The 18,924-nt window shown below is 41.0% G+C and overlaps 1 protein-coding gene across 4 annotated transcripts in view; it reads right to left on the reverse strand.

Annotated features, from left to right (window-relative positions):
- GANC (glucosidase alpha, neutral C) overlaps window positions 1–18,924 on the reverse strand; it is a 77,099-nt gene that overhangs the window by 5,846 nt on the left and 52,329 nt on the right. For 3 of the 4 annotated variants that reach the window (XM_060294429.1, XM_060294428.1, XM_060294426.1), the window contains 6 exons: window positions 17,805–18,048; window positions 15,303–15,367; window positions 14,647–14,723; window positions 11,316–11,390; window positions 7,932–8,045; window positions 6,336–6,448 (listed from right to left, as the gene is read on the reverse strand). In XM_060294429.1, the coding sequence (XP_060150412.1) occupies window positions 6,336–6,448; window positions 7,932–8,045; window positions 11,316–11,390; window positions 14,647–14,723; window positions 15,303–15,367; window positions 17,805–18,048 (688 nt within the window). Of the gene's footprint in view, window positions 1–447; window positions 596–6,335; window positions 6,449–7,931; window positions 8,046–11,315; window positions 11,391–14,646; window positions 14,724–15,302; window positions 15,368–17,804; window positions 18,049–18,924 lie in introns of all 4 variants that reach the window. The other variant, XR_009563014.1, reaches the window with a different exon arrangement.

Consider the following 18,924-nt stretch of genomic DNA (forward strand, 5'->3'; position numbering starts at 1 on the left):
GAGATGGTAAAAGATGACCCTATGTGCCGAGGACAAGCTAACCAGTAGTCTCCCTCTAACAAGCCATTTGGAGAGGCATCACTTAAGGATACTGAAGTCCCAAATGTTACTTGGACGCTACAATCAAATTGTAAGAAATCAGATACTTAATGAATGGCTGAAGAGATGAATAAATTGGATTAATGGGAATTTATACTGAATTCTTTTTTATTTTTCAGAGAGGGAAGGAAAGGAAGACAGAGACAATAAGGAAGGGATGTTCATGAAGTGGTTGAAAAATACTCCTGGGGGGCTCCAGACCAAGATGGCAACATAAAAGGCTCCTGAATTTCCCTCCTTCCACAGATGCACTGAATATAAAGCTACACATGGAGCAATTCCCTTTGAGAGAAATCCGGAAACTAGCTGAGTGACTCCTATACATTGGGTGACTGAGAAAATACTCACATCAAAACAAGTAGGAGGGACTTTCCTGGTGGTCCAGTGGGTAAGACTCCATGCTCCCAATGCAGGTGGCCCAGGATTGATCCCTGGCCAGGGAACTAGATCCCACATGCACGCTGCAACTAAGAAGTCGGAATGCCACAACTAAGACCTGGCACAGCCAAAATAAGTGATAAATAAATAAAAATAAGTTAAAAACAAAAAAACCAAAACAAGCAAACAAACAAAACAAGTAGGAGAGCAGAAGCAAGAAGAACTACAATTCTGCAGCCTGTGGAACGAAAACCACATTCACAGAAAGATAGACAAAAATGAAAAGGCAGAGAACTATGTACCAGATGAAGGAACAAGATAAAACCCCAGAAAACCAGCTACATGAAGTGGAGATAGGCAACCTTCCAGAAAAAGAATTCAGAATAATGATAGTGAAGATGATCCAGGACCTCGGAAAAAGAATGGAGGCAAAGATTGAGAAGATGCAAGAAATGTTTAACAAAGACCTAGAAGAATTAAAGAACAAACACCTAGAAAAATTAAAGAACAAACAAACAGAGATGAATAATACAATAACTGAAATGAAAAATACACTAGAAAGAATCAATAGCAGAATAACTGAGGCCAAAGAACAGATAAGTGACCAGGAAGACAGAATGGTGGAATTCACTGCCATGGAACAGAATAAAGAAAAAAGAATGAAAAGAAATGAAGACAGCCTAAGAGACCTCTGGGACAACATTAAATGCACCAACATTCACATTATAGTGGACCCAGAAGGAGAAGAGAAAGGACCTGAGAAAATATTTGAAGAGATTATAGTCGAAAACTTCCCTAACATGGGAAAGGAAACAGCCACCCAAGTCCAGGAAGTGCAGAGAATCCCAGGCAGGATAAACCCAAGGAGAAACACTCCAAGACACATAGTAATCAAATTGACAAAAGTTAAAGACAAAGAAAAGTTATTAAAAGCAACAAGGGAAAAACGACAAATAACATACAAGGGGACTCCCATAAGGTTAACAACTGATTTCTCAGCAGAAACTACAAGCCAGAAGGGAGTGGCATGATATATTTAAAGTGATGAAAGGGAATAAACTACAACCAAGATTATTCTACCCGGCAAGGATCTCATTCAGATTCGACAGAGAAATCAAAAGATTTACAGAAAAGCAAAAGCTAAGAGAATTCAGCACCACCAAACCAGCTTTACAACAAATGCTAAAGGAACTTCTCTAGGCAGGAAACACAAATGCTAAAGGAACTTTACAACAATAAATGCGAAAGGAACAAATGCTAAAGGAACTTCTTCTCTAAGTGGGAAACACAAGAGAAGAAAAGGACCTACAAAAACAAACCCAAAACAATTAAGAAAATGGTAATAGGAACATACATATCGGTAATTACCTTAAATGTGAATGGATTAAAGGCTCCAACCAAAAGACACAGGCTTGCTGAATGGATACAAAAACAAGACCCATATATATGCTGTCTACAAGAGACCAACTTCAGACCTAGGGACACATACAGACTGAAAGTGAGGGGATGGAAAAACATATTCCATGCAAATGGAAATCAAAAGAAAGCTGGAGTAGCAATACTCATATCAGATAAAATAGACTTTAAAATAATGTTACAAGAGACAAGGAAGGACACTACATAATGATCAAGGGATCAATCCAAGAAGAAGATATAGCAATTATAAATATATATGCACCCAACACAGGAGTACCTCAATACATAAGGCAGATGCTAATAGCTGTAAAAGAGGAAATCGACAGTAACACAATAATAGTGGGGGACTTTAACACCTCACTTACCCAATGGACATACCATCCAGATGGAAAATTAATAAGGAAACCCAAGCTTTAAATGACACAATAGACCAGATAGATTTAATTGATATTTATAGGACATTCCATCCAAAAACAGATTACACTTTCTTCTTAAGTGCACACAGAACATCCTCCAGGATAGATCACATCTTGGGTCACAAATCAAGCACTGGTAAATTTAAGAAAATTGAAATCATATCAGGCATCTTTGACAACCACAATGCTATGAGATTAGAAGTTAATTACAGGGAAAAAATGTAAAAAACACAAACACATGGAGGCTAAACAATACGTTACTAAATAACCAAGAGATCTCTGAAAAAATCAAAGAGGAAATCAAAAAATACCTAGAGACAAATGACAATGAAAACACGATGATCCAAAACCTATGGGATGGAGCAAAAGCAGTTCTAAGAGGGAAGTTTATAGCAATACAATCCTACCTCAAGAAACAAGAAAAATCTCAAATAAACAATATAACCTTACACCTATAGGAACTAGAGAAAGAAAAACAAACAAAACCCAAAGTTAGTCTAAGGAAAAAAATCATAAAGATCAGAGCAGAAATAAATGAAATAGAAACAAAGAAAACAGTAGCAAAGATCAATAAAACTAAAAGCTGGTTCTTTGAGAAGATAAAATTGATAAACCTTTAGCCAGACTCATCAAGAAAAAGAGGGAGAGGACTCAAATCAATAAAATTAGAAATGAAAAAGGAGAAGTTACAACGGGCACTGCAGAAATACAAAGCATCATAAAAGACTACTACAAGCAACTCTATGCCAATAAAATGGAAAACCTGGAAGAAATGGACAAATTCTTAGAAAGGTATAACCTACCAAGACTGAACCGGGAAGAAATAGAAAATATGAACAGACCAATCACAAGTAATGAAATTGAAACTGTGATTAAAACTCTTCCAACAAACAAAAGTCCAGGACCAGATGGCTTCACAGGTGAATTCTACCAAACATTTAGAGAAGAGCTAACACCCATCCTTCTCAAACTCTTCCAAAAAACTGCAGAGGAAGGAATACTCCCAAACTCATTCTACGAGGCCACCGTCACCCTGATACCAAAACCAGACAGAGATACTACAAAAAAATAAAATTACAGACGAATATCACTGATGAATATAGATGCAAAAATCCTCAAGAAAATACTAGCAAATAGAATCCAACAACACATTAAAAGGATCATACACCATGATCAAGTGGGATTTATCCCAGGGATGCAAGGATTCTTCACTATATGCAAATCAATCAGTGTGATACACCATATTCACAAACTGAAGAATAAAAACCATGTGATCATCTCAATAGATGGAGAAAAAGCTTTTGACAAAATTCAACACCCATTTATAATAAAAACTCTCCAGAAAGTTGGCATAGAGGGAACCTACCTCAACATAAGAAAGGCCATCTATGGAAAAAAAAAAAAAAAAAAAAGTAGGAAAGGCTAAGACACACTCTCCATATAACCCCCACCCCTGGCATAGTCCCATAAAAGTGGGAAGGAATCCCCAACTCCCGGCTTCTCCAGGAAGAGTGAAGGGTTTGGACCACACTTCTAGTGTCCCTCCTTTCAAGGCTCCCACCTGAGGGATGGCCCTCAAATCACCTACCTCTGATAGCCAACGGGCTTAATCATAGCAAATTAAGAAGTAGTTGTTAATAGGCAGTGTGGCTATCCCCCCAGGGCTCAGTGCAGAGGGAGCAGGCAAAAACATCCATCTCACAGGTTCTCCCTGGAAGGGATGTGACTGCATACTTTCCTGGCTACTGCCTGAGTGTTCTAATCAGCCTGCAACTAGGTGCTGACTAAAATCTGCCCCTTTGGGACACGGATGGGTCTCAGCACATCCTCAACAACTGTGAGTCACTAAGAACAAAGATGGCAGCTTGGATAATCACAAAGGTCTGAGAAACAACAAGGAGCTCAGGCCCAGCTGATCGACAAGGTTCATCTCCTACATGAGACCAGTCTGTCAAGACTGGAAGAGGTGGCTGTCTTATCTAATGTGAGAAACCAACACAAAGAGTCAAGGAAAATGAAACAGGAGAATATGTTCCAAACAAAAGAACATGATTAATCTACAGAAACTGACCTCAACAAAATGGAGGTAAGTTATTTACCTGAAAGAAAGTTCAAACTAGTGGTCATAACGATGCTCACCAAGGTCAGAGAGCAATGCATGAACAAAGTGAGAATTTCAACGAAGACAGAAAATATTAAAAAGTACCAAACGAAATACAGACCTGAAGAATACAAGAAGTGAACTGAAAAATTCAATAAATACTGCATGGTGTCACTTATATATGGAATGTAAAAAAATTTTCAAAAAAGGAAAGTTGAACTCATAGAAAAAGAGAGTAGAATGGGGGTTGCTAGGGGCTGGGGGGTGGGGGAAGTAGAGAGAGGCTGGTAAAAGAGTACAAACTTTCAGCTATAAGATGAATAAGGTTTGAGAATCTAATGTATAACACAGTAAATATAGTTGATAATACTGTATTGCATAACTGAAATTTGCCAAGAGATTAGAACTTAAATGTTCTCATCAAAAGGGGAAACAAAAGGTTAAACATGTGAGGTGATGGATGTGTTAATTAACTTGATGATGGGAATACTTTCACAATGTGTACATATATCAAATCATCACATTGTATACTTTAAATATATTACAATTGTATTTTTTTTCTTTTTAACATCTTTATTGGAGTATAATTGCTTTACCATGGTATGTTAGTTTCAGCTTCACAACAAAATGAGTCAGTTATATATATACATATGTTCCCATATCTCTTCCCGCTTGCATCTCCCTCCCTCCCACCCTCCCTATCCCACCCCTCCAGGCGGTCACAAAGCACCAAGCTGATCTCCCTGTGCTATGCGGCTGCTTCCCACTAGCTATCTACCTTACGTTTGGTAGTGTATATATGTCCATGCCTCTCTCTCCTTTGTCACCGTTTACCCTTCCCCCTCCCCATAGCCTCAAGTCCATTCTCTAGTAAGTCTGTGTCTTTATTCCTGTTTCACCCCTAGGTTTTTCATGACTTTTTTTTTCTTAAATTCCATATATATGTGTTAGCATATGGTATTTGTCTCTCTCTTTCTGACTTACTTCACTCTGTATGACAGACTCTAGGTCTATCCACCTCATTACAAATAGCTCAATTTCGTTTCTTTTTATGGCTGAGTAATATTCCATTGTATATATGTGCCACATCTTCTTTATCCATTCATCCGATGATGGACACTTAGGTTGTTTCCATCTCTGGGCTATTGTAAATAGAGCTGCAATGAACATTTTGGTACATGACTCTTTTTGAATTATGGTTTTTTCAGGGTATATGCCCAGTAGTGGGATTGCTGGGTCATATGGTAGTTCTATTTGTAGTTTTTTAAGGAACCTCCATACTGTTCTCCACAGTGGCTGTATCAAACAATTGTATTTTTATACTAGTGTATTTTATTAAAATTTTATTTCTAAATTATACCTTAATGACCTAGAGATTATCATACTGAGTGCAGTGAGTCACAGAAAGAGAAATATCATATGATATCCCTTATATGCAGAATCTAAAAAGAAATGATACAAATGAACTTATTTACAAAACAGAATAAGACTCACAGACTTAGAGAATGAACTTACGGTTACCGGGGGGAAGGGATAGTTAGGCAGTTTGAGATCGACATGTACACACTGCCATATTTAAAATGGATAAGCAACAAGGACATACTGTATAGCACAGGGAACTCTGCTCAATGTTATGTGGCAGCCTAGATGGGACGGGAGTTTGGGGGAGAATGGATACATGTGTATGTATGGCTGAGTTGCTTTGCTGTGCATCTGAAACTATCACAGCATTGTTAATCAGCTATTCTCCAATATAAAATAAAAAGTTAAAAAAATTGTACCTTAATGAATCTGGGGGGGAAAAATGAAGAATACTCCACAAGTGGCCTTCATCATTAATTTCTTAAAATAGCAGCTCTGCATTTGAGGATAGCAAAAGGATAGCATAATTTAAGAAAGCACACAGCTCTTTTAGCTGCCATTACCTGTTGATCAAAACACCTGAGGCGAATGAAAACTTCCTGTGCAAGAATTGCTTCTGGTGGAGGTATTGGAATGAATGACCATCATCGAGATAGAATTCACCCACAGCAGAACCCTGGAGAGTGAATCATGGATAGAGAATGTGCTTATGTAATAGCTTTCTAGGAAAAGACTGTCGCCTCCCTAAAGGAAATAATAGATTTTAAAATCTATGAAAAATTATGTTGAACAACTGCTTAATATTCAAGCTGTACAAAGCAGTCATACAATATATACACTTACTACACATTTGTGAAATAATATGAATAAACAAGTCACACAAGAGGAGGACAAAGAGTTAGGCCTTGTTGAAAGAGATTTAAACTATGAAGTATGGTCAGCGGCATAGGTGGCTTCCCCCAAAATACTATCCTAGAAGGTGACAACAGGTCAAGAAAAGTTCACAGAATGGAAATGAAATTAAAAGAAAAAATTACAACATATGAGATCAGCTATCTTTAGAAGACCCTCCATTTAGAGAACGGTATCTAGTTCCTACTGTCTTTTAGTAGGAGGACCACTTTTGCATGTCAGATAATGTCACAGCACTCCATATGGCAGTTCACTGTTATTGACAATGTTTCATGTGCAATGGACCTTGAGTTTCTTGTAATTATTCCATGGCCTCACATGAGCCCGAGGTCCATAGTTTGACCCAAGAAAACATGCTTAAATGAAACGGATTGAAAAGAAAGATGTAAGAAAAAGAAAGCTTAATTATTTTATAATATTTGCTTAAGGGGCTTCCCTGGTGGCACAGTGGTTGAGAGTCCGCCTGCCGATGCAGGGGACACGAGTTCGTGCCCCAGTCCGGGAGGATCCCACATGCCGCGGAGCGGCTGGGCCCGTGAGCCATGGCCGCTGAGCCTGCGCGTCCGGAGCCTGTGCTCCGCAACGGGAGAGGCCACCACAGTGAGAGGCCCGCGTACAGAAAAAAAAAAAAAAAAAAAAATATATATATATATATATATATATATTTTTTTTTTTTGCTTAAGAGTAAGGATTTGTGTTTGGCACTGTATTTTGGCAGATGGCTAGGAGAGGAATCTGTTATAGGCCTCCTTTGGCTCAAAAGATCTCCTTAAAAGGACAGATCGACTCTGGATCTTTCCAGGTTTTACCCAAGGAGATTGTAATTGTTTGAGCCATCTGATGAGCATAGAAGTCATTGCATGAGACTGTGTCCCTGGAATGCTGCATAGACACAGGACCCTTTTACAGGAGACTGAGATTCAGGGCTAATCCGTATGGCAGGCTGCCTATGGCTCAATGAGCTTTCAGTCCAGTGGTAATCAATGTCAAGGTGCAGAGCACCAAGGGTCACAGTGCCCTAGAGGAAATTTCTATTATTTCTAGTTCTAAGAGTATCCTTAAGGATAATTCCAGGAAAGTCAGACAAGAAATGATTCAAAACTTTGATTTCTAGATAAACTTCAGAAGCACCTATCCTGTAGATGGGGTTCACCACTTTTACATAGTGTCACATACTCAAAGGCTACAACTATAAAGAGATAGAGTAGTAACAAACAAGATGTGTAAAAGTAACATTTTTCAAATACCTTAGTGCTTAGGGCCACCCAGAGTCCATATGGGGAATCAGTCATGCAGCCCGTGGATCTTCCTATAGTTGTCTTTATTGGTACCACACTTCCACCTCGTTGAAACACTGGTATCTATAACAGAGCAACACTCTCAGAGAAGGAGGATTCATATAAGGCAATTTCAAAGTAGACTTTTAAAATATTTCATTGTACAAGACTCACATTTGTTACAAGTATAGACTCAAAGGCAATATAAATTTGTGAACACAGAGATGGCAAATATGGGGGCCCTGGCGTTAAAAGGAAAAGAGTTCAAACACTAAAAATGGTTCATTTTTAAATTATTAGGGAAACTTCTCACCCTTCATCAATTTATTATCTGTTCTGACTATCCTATAAGTAGCCTTTCCTGTTTTGTATTTTTAATTTTCCTGTCAATATAACAAACAAGTTTATTTCTAGGACCCTGCTAAAGAGGGAATTTGTCTGTCTGTATGAGCAGGCCCAGATGTACATATGTATGTCTTTATAAAAGATGGTAGGGACTTCCCTCATGGTCCAGTGGTTAAGAATCTGCCTTCCAATGCAGGGGACGCAGGTTTGATCCCTGGTCGGGGAACTAAGATCCCACATGCTGCGGGGCAACTAAAGCCTGCAAGCCGCAACTACTGAGCCCATGTGCCACAACTAGAGAGAAGCCCACGGGCAGCAATGAAGAGCCCACGTGCAGCAACGACAGATCCCAGGTGCTGCAACTAAGACCTGACTAAGCCGGAAAAAAAAAGATGGTAGTTTCTTGGTTTGGGAAAGATGACTGTTGTCCTTACTTCAGCCTATACCCTTCTTGCTCCTGCTTCCCTGATCACCAGGATGACTGACTCAATTCTGAGGGTAAAACTGTGAAACTTTTGCTATAGAAGCCACCAAGGGCACTTGAAGTGACTCTGACAACAGGGTTGTAGGCATGGCCCCTATCTATGGGTCTTCTGGAATGGCATTCCCAGCCAGGACAGCCCAGTAGTTTCCCTGCCTCCCAGTGCAATCCTCTGTAAGGAAGCTCCCTGAATCACGTGAAGGCCTGTACTTTGCTCTGAGTAATGTACAAGCGGGAAGAAGAGCAAGAATACAGTAGTCCCCCCTTCCCCACGGGGGATTGGTTCCAAGACCCCCAGTGGATGCCTGAAACCGAGGAGAGTACTGAACCCTATATAAAGGTATTTCCCCTACACTAATGGCCGGGTAGCACACACAGTGTGGATCTGCTGGACAGAGGGATGATTCATGTCCTGGGCAGGAGGGAGCAGGATGGCGCAAGATTTTGTCATGCTACTCAGCTCAGCATGCAATTTAAAGCGTATGAATTGTATATTTCTGGAATTTTCCATTTAATGTTTTTGGACCACAGTTAATGTTTTTGGGTTTTTTCTTTTTAAAAATTTTTATTTATTTATATTTATTTATTTTTGGCTGCACTGGGTTTTCATTGCTGCACGCGGGTTTTCTCTAGTTGCGGCACGTGGGCTTCTCATTGCGGTGGCTTCTCTTGCTGTGGAGCATGGGCTCTAGGCGCGCAGGCTCAGTAGTTGTGGCACACGGGCTTAGTTGCTCTGTGGCATGTGGGATCTTCCCGGACTAGGGATTGAATCCATGGTCCCCTGCATTGGCAGGTGGATTCTTAACCACTGCGCCACCAGGGAAGTCCCACAGTTAATATTTTTGGGCCATGGTTGATTGAAGGTAAATGAAACTGTGGAAAGTGAAACCGCAGATAAGGGGGACTGCTGTATACATGAAGTTGGGAATCGGGATGGAAGTAGTCAAGATGTCCACCCTCTGCTTGACTTGAAGTCAGCAGCAAGAAGTAAAGTACATTTACCTCCCCACCCTCATCAGCCAATCTCTTCTTATTCTTTTTTTTTCCTTCAAAGAATGCGGCAGTAAGTTAGTATGAATGGGCTCTGGAGTAGGTGTTCAGTTGACCCAGGGTCTTGTCTCAGTTCTGCCACAATTTAGCTGCAACCCTGGGCAAGGAATTTAACTTCTCTGAACCTCACTTTCTTCACCTGTAAGCATGAGGGATTCAAGTAGATGAATGGTGGGGTCTCTTCTAGACCTGAAAGTTGGCATCTGAAATCATTTTCTATATAATGGAGTTCATATTGCTGCTGAGAATTTTAAAAAATAACATCAATATCTCTTTATAAATCTTTACACTACTTAGGGCCTGTGGTAGTCATTGTGATTCAGCTGCAGGAGCAAACTTCCCTTCAGAAATGCAGCCTAGATGGGCCACTCTGAGTCTAAAATCATAACACATAGCCTCCCCTTGGGCCTAGAGGTCCAACTAAAAACTCATGTTTTCTGAGTTGGTGTTGTAGAAGAATATTCTGTTTGGTGTATGTGGAGACCATCATGTATACTCTCTGTTGTCAGTGTTATTATTTTTCTTAGACATACAAATGTAAATCAGAGTATGTTTTTTTTTTTTTGTTGTTGTTGTTGTTTTTGCGGTACGCGGGCCTCTCACTGTTGTGGCCTCTCCCGTTGTGGAGCACAGGCTCCAGACACGCAGGCTCAGTGGCCATGGCTCACGGGCCCAGCCGCTCAGCGGCATGTGGGATCTTCCCGGACTGGGGCACGAACCCGTGTCCCCTGCATCATCAGGCGGACTCTCAACCACTGCGCCACCAGGGAAGCCCCAGAGTATGTTTTTTATATTCTTTTTTTTTCTCACATTTAACAGCCTTATTGATATAATTCATGTCATACAATACACCCATTTATAGTGTACAATTAAATGTTTTTTAGTATATTCAAAGTCATGCAACCATTACCATAATCAATTTAAAATCACCCCCAAAAGAAACACTATACCCATTAGTGGTCACTCCCCATTGCTCCCAAAACCCTCTCCCTGCCTTCAGCTCTAGGCAACCACTATCGTGCAGAACACTGATGTCCTTGGTTCTTTCTGTATAGGCACATGTTATGGACTAAATGTGTCCCCACAAAATTCACGTTGAAGCCCCAGCCCCCAATGTGACTGTATTTGGAGACAGGGCCTTTACAGAGGTAATTAAGACTAAATCAGGTCATAGGAGTGGAGCCCTGATCCAAATGATTAGTGTTATAAGAGACAAGAGAGCTCACTCTCTCCCTCTGCCATGTGAGGACACGGCAAGGTGTCTGTCTACATGCCAGGAAGAGAGCCCTCACCAGGAACCGAATTGGTTGGAACCTTGATTTGGGACTTCTAGCCTCTAGAACTGTGAGAAAAGAAATTTCTGTTGTTGAAGCCACCCAGTCTATGGTATCCTGTCATGGCAGCCCAAGTAGACAAATACAGCACAATAGGTAAAATATTTTACAATAGGTAAAAATAACAGTCTGAAAATAACTTACCGTGTCCAAGGCTACTGGGATCTTTACAGTACATGCTCCTTCCCAATGAGCAAATGTCTTAGAGTCATACCAGACCTGAAAAGAAACAGACCCTATGAAAAAGAGTGTATATACGCAACTCTGTTCACAATTTCATTATTTAGTGAAACATCCATTTATCTGGATTTCAAATAACCAGAAAGCTAAAATAAATACAATTAAAAAAAAAAAAACACCTTGAGTAGAAGTTAGGAAGAACATATGCTTTTAAAAAGATCGCAAAGGAAAAACCTAGTACTGTGACGGATTAAGCTGACTAAAAGGCCATTCATTTTTCCATTCATCCATCCAAAAGTTATTTATAGATCAATCTACCATGCGCCCAGCATTGCTGGGTACACACGAGTGAACAGAAAGACACAGAACCTGCCCTCATGGATTTTACAGTCCAGTTGGCTTATAAAAACTTAATGATCAGGACCTCCCTGGTTGCGCCAGTGGTTAAGAATCCGCCTGCCAATGCAGGGGACACGGGCTTGAGCCCTGGTCCAGGAAGATCCCACGTGCTGCAGAGCAACTAAGCCCATGTGCCACAACTACTGAGGCTGTGCTCTAGAGCCTGTGAGCCACAACTACTGAGCCCACGTGCCACAACTTCTAAAGCCCACATGCCTAGAGCCCGTACTCCACAAGAGAAGCTACTGCAATGAGAAGCCTGCGCACCGCAACGAAGAGTAGCCCCCGCTTGCCACAACTAGAGAAAGCCTGCGTGCAGCAACAAAGACCCAATGCAGCCAAAAATAAATAAATAAAATTTTTAAAAAAACAAAAAAACTTAATGATCTAGTAGTGAAAAAGACAATGGAAGAGAGAAAACCACAACAAAGCAGAAAAGCACATTGCAAGCAAACAGATTACAAATGAGGCAGGAGAAAAAAAAGTGTCAGACAAGGAAACAGATCTTAGAGAAAAACAAATGGAAACTTGGATTACTACTATAGTGTCATTGTTTCTTAACAGAGTTCAATTCAGGGATGAGGTTCAAACTCTTACCTGAGAGGCCTGTCAAGGGGGTTTACTTGCTAAAGTGCCAAAAAAGTCCTGCAAAGTAATTTGGTGGGATAAATCCTTAAGATACCATCAGAAGCAGCATGAAAACAAAACCTTGTTCTCTCTTCTAGTTCAATATAATTTCTGGCAGCCACAGAGTCTATTTCGCAAGTTCACCTCCTGGGATTACCAGAGCCTTTATAAAGCTGGGCTGTTGAATCTGTCATTGTCTTGCTGTGAATGTGAGAGGGCTGTGACCTGACAGTTGCTAGCTACAGTGAACTCTTAATTCAACTGGATCAGCCCCACCTTGTCATGAAGTATTATCTTTGGCTGGATTCAATTTGCTAATGTTTTGTCAAGGATTTCTGCGTCTGTGTTTACAAGGGATATTGTCTTAGCTTTCTTTTCTCGTAATGTCTTTCTTTGGTGAATTCTACTAGCTTTAGATAAAAAGCTGGTGGGAGTGAAAGGTAAAAAAAAAAAGGATTCAAACAATATTTGGGGATTTCCTGTCGACCATTTCCAGTCTAACTAACTGAAACGAGAGGTATAGAGTGTGTGCTCTGGTGCCATATTCAAAGATCTCCAGCCTAGGAAGCATACAACTGGCACAAAACATAATGTAGATCAGACCCAGAGCTTAGTCACCAAGCTCCTCACCCAGCAAGTACTTACAGAAGGCCTCCTATGGGCCACGTGCCCACCTAGATGCTGGGGATACAGCAGAGACCATAACAGATAAAAATCACTGCCCTCAAAATGCTAACATTCTAATGGGAGAGATAAATAATAAACAAAACATAAAAGTAAATACATAGAATGTTTAAAATGGCATGTTCTGTGGAGAAATATAAAGGACGAAGGAGAGCTGGACAGAACCGGGGCAGTGGGAGTAGTTTATAATCTTTTTTTAAATTTTATTTTATTTATTTATTTTTCACTGCATTGGGTTTTTGCTGCTGCATGCGGGCTTTCTCTAGTTGCAGAGAGCGGGGGCTACTCTTTGTAGCAGTGCGCAGGCTTCTCATTGCATGGCTTCTCTTGTTGCAGAGCATGGGCTCTAGGAGCGTGGCCTTCAGTAGTTGTGGCATGAGGGCTCAGTAGTTGTGGCTCGCGGGCTCTAGAGTGCAGGCTCAGTAGTTGTGGCACATGGGCTTAGTTGTTCTGTGGCATGTGGGATCTTCCCGGACCAGGGCTCGAACCCGTGTCCCCTGCATTGGCAGGTGGATTCTTAATCACTGTGCCACCAGGGAAGCCCCGGTTTATAATCTTAAACAGGGTGTCAGAGAAGCCCTCCCCGATAAACCGATTTGCAGGAGAGGGAATGGGCCACACAGAAACACGGGGAAGGTGACAGCAAGGCCTTTAGATAGCTCCCTGCACAGTGTGATGCAATACTAGCTAACCAGCAAGGTAAAGTTCTGGCAAGAAACGGCTTGGCTTTCCTACCCAGGCTTTGGGAAGATGTAGCAAGAGAAACAATCACAGAACAGTCTGGGAAATAGTGTTGAAGGAATAGGTTACATAGTCACAACAATGTGATTGAAATGTTAATAGGTCATTATAGAAATTTGTGGCTAAGTCAGAAAGGGAGCTAGTTCTCAATGGGAACTTACGCTTTGTCAGAATCGACTTGAGAAACTCTCAGCAGAAATGCTTGGCAGGACAATTTATTTAGCTGTTGTTATATTTAACTTTTTTCTCAAGTTTCTGCTTGGCAGGGGAACCTTTGTAAAGAGCCCCACCTTCAGAACTACAAATTACTAGAGAAACCAAGCAGAAAGAACATCATTCATGAGCACTCTGTAGAAAAGCCTGGTTATTGTCATATCAGTAATGACAAGTGTAGTGGGCTGAATGGTGGCTCTTCAAAAAGATATATTTGCTTCCTAATCCCTGGACGGAGTGAATATTACTTTCTATGGTAAGAGATTTGACTAAATTAAGGATCTTGAGATAAGGAGGTGATCTGGAATTATTCAGATGGTCACTAAATAACAGACAATGGTAGGGGAGACACAGACACACACTGTGAAGATGGAGGCATGGACTGAAGTGATGCAGCTACAAGCCAAGGAATGCCAAGGAGTGCAGGCAGCCACCAGAAGCTAGGAGAGCGGTATGGAACAGATTCTCCCTCAGAGCCTCCAGAAGGAACCAGCCCTGGTGACACCATGATTTCAGACTTCAAGCCTCCAGAACTGTGAGAGCACAAATTTTTGTCATTTTAAGCCATCAAGTTTGAAGGGAAGAGACGTGAGGCATGTAAGGTATGGGGATGTTTGTCATTTACTTTTACCTCACTTGATCCTGGCAGAAACACATCAACCACAGTAGCTTTTGGTTCTGTGACTGGGTGAACCAATAAAGCGCTTCCTGAAAAATGGAGAAGAAATAAAGTTGAATATCATGATAAGAGGTCTGAAAACATCCCTTCTCTTTGTGGTTTCAAAGACCACTCAACTGAACTTCTTGAAGGTAGAGATCTTGGTGAGTTGAACCAATGATTCATCAGGGAGATGCACTGTTAGTTAGAAAGAGGACAGGTGCTCAGAGGTAACTGTATTATTACCTGACATTAATCCTCCTATGGTATAGTAGGATTACAGGCAGGGACCCTGACAAGTCTGGCACAAGTCTTTACTTTTTTCTACTTCCCTTCCCTGTGGTGGTATCATAAGGCTTAGGAGTGGACCCAGACAAGAATCCCAACTTACATCCACAAATAAAATGGGTTTATGTGAAGTTAACATGTTATGCGAAGCGCTGCATGACAAGAGAATAGAGCTGTGATCCCACTAATACACTAAAGATCTTGGTGATGGAATTTCTTTTATTTTTGTTTTTGGCTTTCTTGAGATTAGGGATTTTTTAGCGTTCTTACACTAGAAAATACAATAAGAAAAACATAATTAAAGTATTTATCATAACTATAATTAATCAAGAAATGCTCACCCAGCATGTATTCATCTTCCACACCGAAAGTCTCTACTTCATCAGGGAACTCTACCCACAGAGGCCTGGGGAAAGGAAAAAAGAAATTTCTTACTTCAATATCATTAGATTTTTATTATAATTCAGTCACTTAGATTTTCAGTTTTATAACTATTCAAAGGAAATTGGAAAAAGCCAAGACTCTTTTTGTATGATTCATGATTTTATGAGGGCTTCCCTGGTGGTGCAGTGGTTAAGAATCTGCCTGCCAATGCAAGGGACACAGGTTCGAGCCCTGGTCCAGGAAGATCCCACATGCCATGGAGCAACTAAGCCCGTGTGCCACAACTACCGAAGCCTGCGCGCCTAGAGCCCACGCTTTGCGACAAGAGAAGCCACCGTAATGAGAAGCCCGTGCACTGCAATGAAGAGTAGCCCCCGGGCTTCCCTGGTGGCGCAGTGGTTGAGAGTCCGCCTGCCAGTGCAGGGGACACGGGTTCGTGCCCCGGTCTGGGAATATCCCACATGCCGCGGAGTGGCTGGGCCCGTGAGCCATGGCCGCTGAGCCTGCGCTCCGCAACGGGAAAGGTCACAACAGTGAGAGGCCTGCGTAATGCAAAAAAAAAAAAAAAGAGTAGCCCCCACTCGCCGCAACTAGCAAAAGCCCACATGCAACAACGAAGACCCAACACAGACAAAAATAATAAATTAAACAAATACATTTATAAAAAAAGATTTTATGAGCACTTGTGATTACTATATATTTTTCTTATGTGAAAGAGCTATGTATTAGCTTAAATGGTTCAATGAAAGCTTGAGAATTCTGAAATTTCCTGAAATTTCCCCTTCTTATTGTTGAGCACTAAATACTACTCTGACAGAATCGGAGCTTTGTCCAAGTCCAAATGCCTAACACGTTTGGTGTAAAACAACTTAAATGTTTGTAAAACCGAATTTTATAGTGTTGTAAAATCTGTGCCATTTTTTCATTCTGTCACTGCTTTTCATGAATCGTTAATCATTGCCTATTTAAATAAAAATAACTGGTTTTTCTTGTTCTCAAGCTGGCAACATTTTTGGAGGTTTCAGAAACTTGTGTGGGTTTTGAGTTTTGTTTTATTGTTATTGTACACAACTAACTAGGAGGCACGTGGGCTTATAAAAATCATAAAACTTTCAATATCTATGTATCTGGATATTAACCTAATGGTTCTAATATTATTTTCAATTTCATGAGGAAAAGATATTTTTTAATAAGAGAAACTTATTTTTAGTTTATTCACTAGCCTTTGTAATAATCTATTCCTTTTCTACTAAATGTAACAAAGCAGCGGTCTCTAAACCTGGTTGATGTCTAAAATCACCAGGGAAACTTCTAAAAAATATATATCCCTGGAACTTAACCAAGGGATTCCTAGTAGGTTGGTGGTATGGCCTTGGAATCTGTATTTCTCAAAAGCTCCTCGGATGATTCTGATCTGACCCAGGCTGAGGAACTGCTAATCTAGAGGTCTTGATGTATTTACTGTGTTTGTCTCTGTGTGTACCGTTCTCTAACCCAGAAAGTTGCTATTCACATCCTGTCTTCAAAATAGAATCAGAATATAACTCATACACTAGGAAAAGCCCTAAGGGTAAGATAGAGCTAAGCCTCACAGAATAAGTTGTTCTTCATGAGAGGATGCTTGTGGGTGTTGGGATGAAAAAACAACTTTCCTCTACCTGTCTAGGTTCTTCTGGCTGGTCTAAGAATTAAATCGACATGAGAGTATTTAACAGGAGAAAATCAAATTTAATTATGTACATATGAGGGGGTTCCATAAAAATATGATGCCTAAGGACAAGATTGGCAATTGAGGCTCATATAACACCTGAGAAAAGGAGAAGGGAGTGCGTTTGGGACTTCAAAGGGGAGGAAGGATATTCACTCGGAGATGGAAAAACAAATGTTTGGTAAACAAATGTTTGCTGGGCCATGCAGAGACAATGGGACACAGAGAGGACTTCGGTCCCCATGTTCCCCCTACCATGCTTAGCTCAAATTCCTTGTAGATATCTCTGATGATAATGCACTTCCTGGACCAGGTCCTTTAACTAAATTCTTTTAGGCAGTTAAGGAGGAGGTTAAAAAGAAAGACTTCCTGAGCCTTTTGTTTCTTAAAAACAATCAGCCCCCAAGAATCCTCAAGCCAAAGAGACACATTTTGCGGTGGCAAGTTTTGTAGGGGAACTACATGGGTTAAATATTGGATGAATTCAGTTACAAAGTCACTTCCTTTTTCTTTTCTTTCTTTCTCCTACAGATATTAACACTTGAACCACCAAGTAGCAGGAGATCTAGTTTTCATCTTCTGTGACCTCCACTGCCTGACCCTGCTCACAGTTGGTGCTCAATAAGCCGATTGGCACTTGGTTAAACACCTGGCTTTTCTTTTGCAATCACTGTAATCACTCCACTGCCAGTGGCTGAGGGGATCTTCTGGTAGAGATTGGTTGCTGGTGTGACTGGTGAAGCCTGTTTACCTCATGACGGGTTGGGAAGCCACGTGTGCAGAGTAGAACAGAGAATACCAGTAGGGCAGGAGGGTGTAGCGCTCTCTGATGGCTTCTTGGATGAGCCGGGTGTGCTCCTCCCCAAAGAGCCAGGGTTCCCGTCGCTTGGTGTTCTTGGTGGCATGGCCACGGAAGAAGGGTTGGTAGGCTCCAGCCTGGTACCACCGCACTAGCAGCTCTGCCTTTGGATTCCCGATGAAGCCGCCTACATCCGCTGATTAGTCAATTAAGAAAGGTTGAGTCAGACACCCAGACGTCTAACAGACGATGTACACAGGTAAGATAAGGCCTTGAAGACGGACAGGGCAAAGGCGCTGTATGCGCACTCAAAATGACAGCATAAAACTGTGGCCTCAAATTAGGGAGCACATACTAAAAAACTCAAGGCTGTTTGGGGATCTGACAGTACGCTCTTTGAATATATTTTTTTCCTGTCAAAAGGCTTTACTGTAAGATCAACATTTCTGTATGTCCTGAGCCCAGGTAACCCAGAAATTGCAAAATGTCTGCCTGATTCAATAAGGCTGTGTTTAGGGGTGGGGTGGCGGTTTGGCAATTGATTTTGTTTGAAATCAACAGCTGAAGCAAGATAAAAATTATAGAAAGAACTAAAGGGAAAGATATAATCAGAATTAGAGGTTTAGGGAGAAATTCGTGCTTATCCCTTAAGCAGGATACATATTCCTTGTATTGAATGTGGACCAATGCCATAAAAAACCACATCTATCAAAAAGTGATATTAAGGTGCTCCCAGGCCCACTGAAAACAAGGAGCAGCTGGACCTGTAGCCATGCTGAGCACCTTCCATACTGGGATCTCTCACCTGCAGGGAATTGTTAGGATTAGGGAAAGGCAGCCCATCAGAGAATCTTATTTTAATTAAATTTATCTTTTCCAAGAGAGTGTGTGTGTGTGTGTGTGTGTGTGTGTGTGTGTGTGTGTGTGTGTGTGTGTGTGTGTGTGTGTGTGTGTGTGTGTGTATTTAACAGTTAAAATGTGTCACAGGAGTTCTGTAAGGCTAAATTCTTTGTAGTTCTCTCCATTTTTCTCACTTTCAGGTAGAAAAGGCATGTTTTAAGAAGAGAAACTC

This window comes from Globicephala melas, chromosome 2 (genome assembly GCF_963455315.2).
Source record: "Globicephala melas chromosome 2, mGloMel1.2, whole genome shotgun sequence".
Lineage (NCBI taxonomy): Eukaryota > Metazoa > Chordata > Mammalia > Artiodactyla > Delphinidae > Globicephala > Globicephala melas.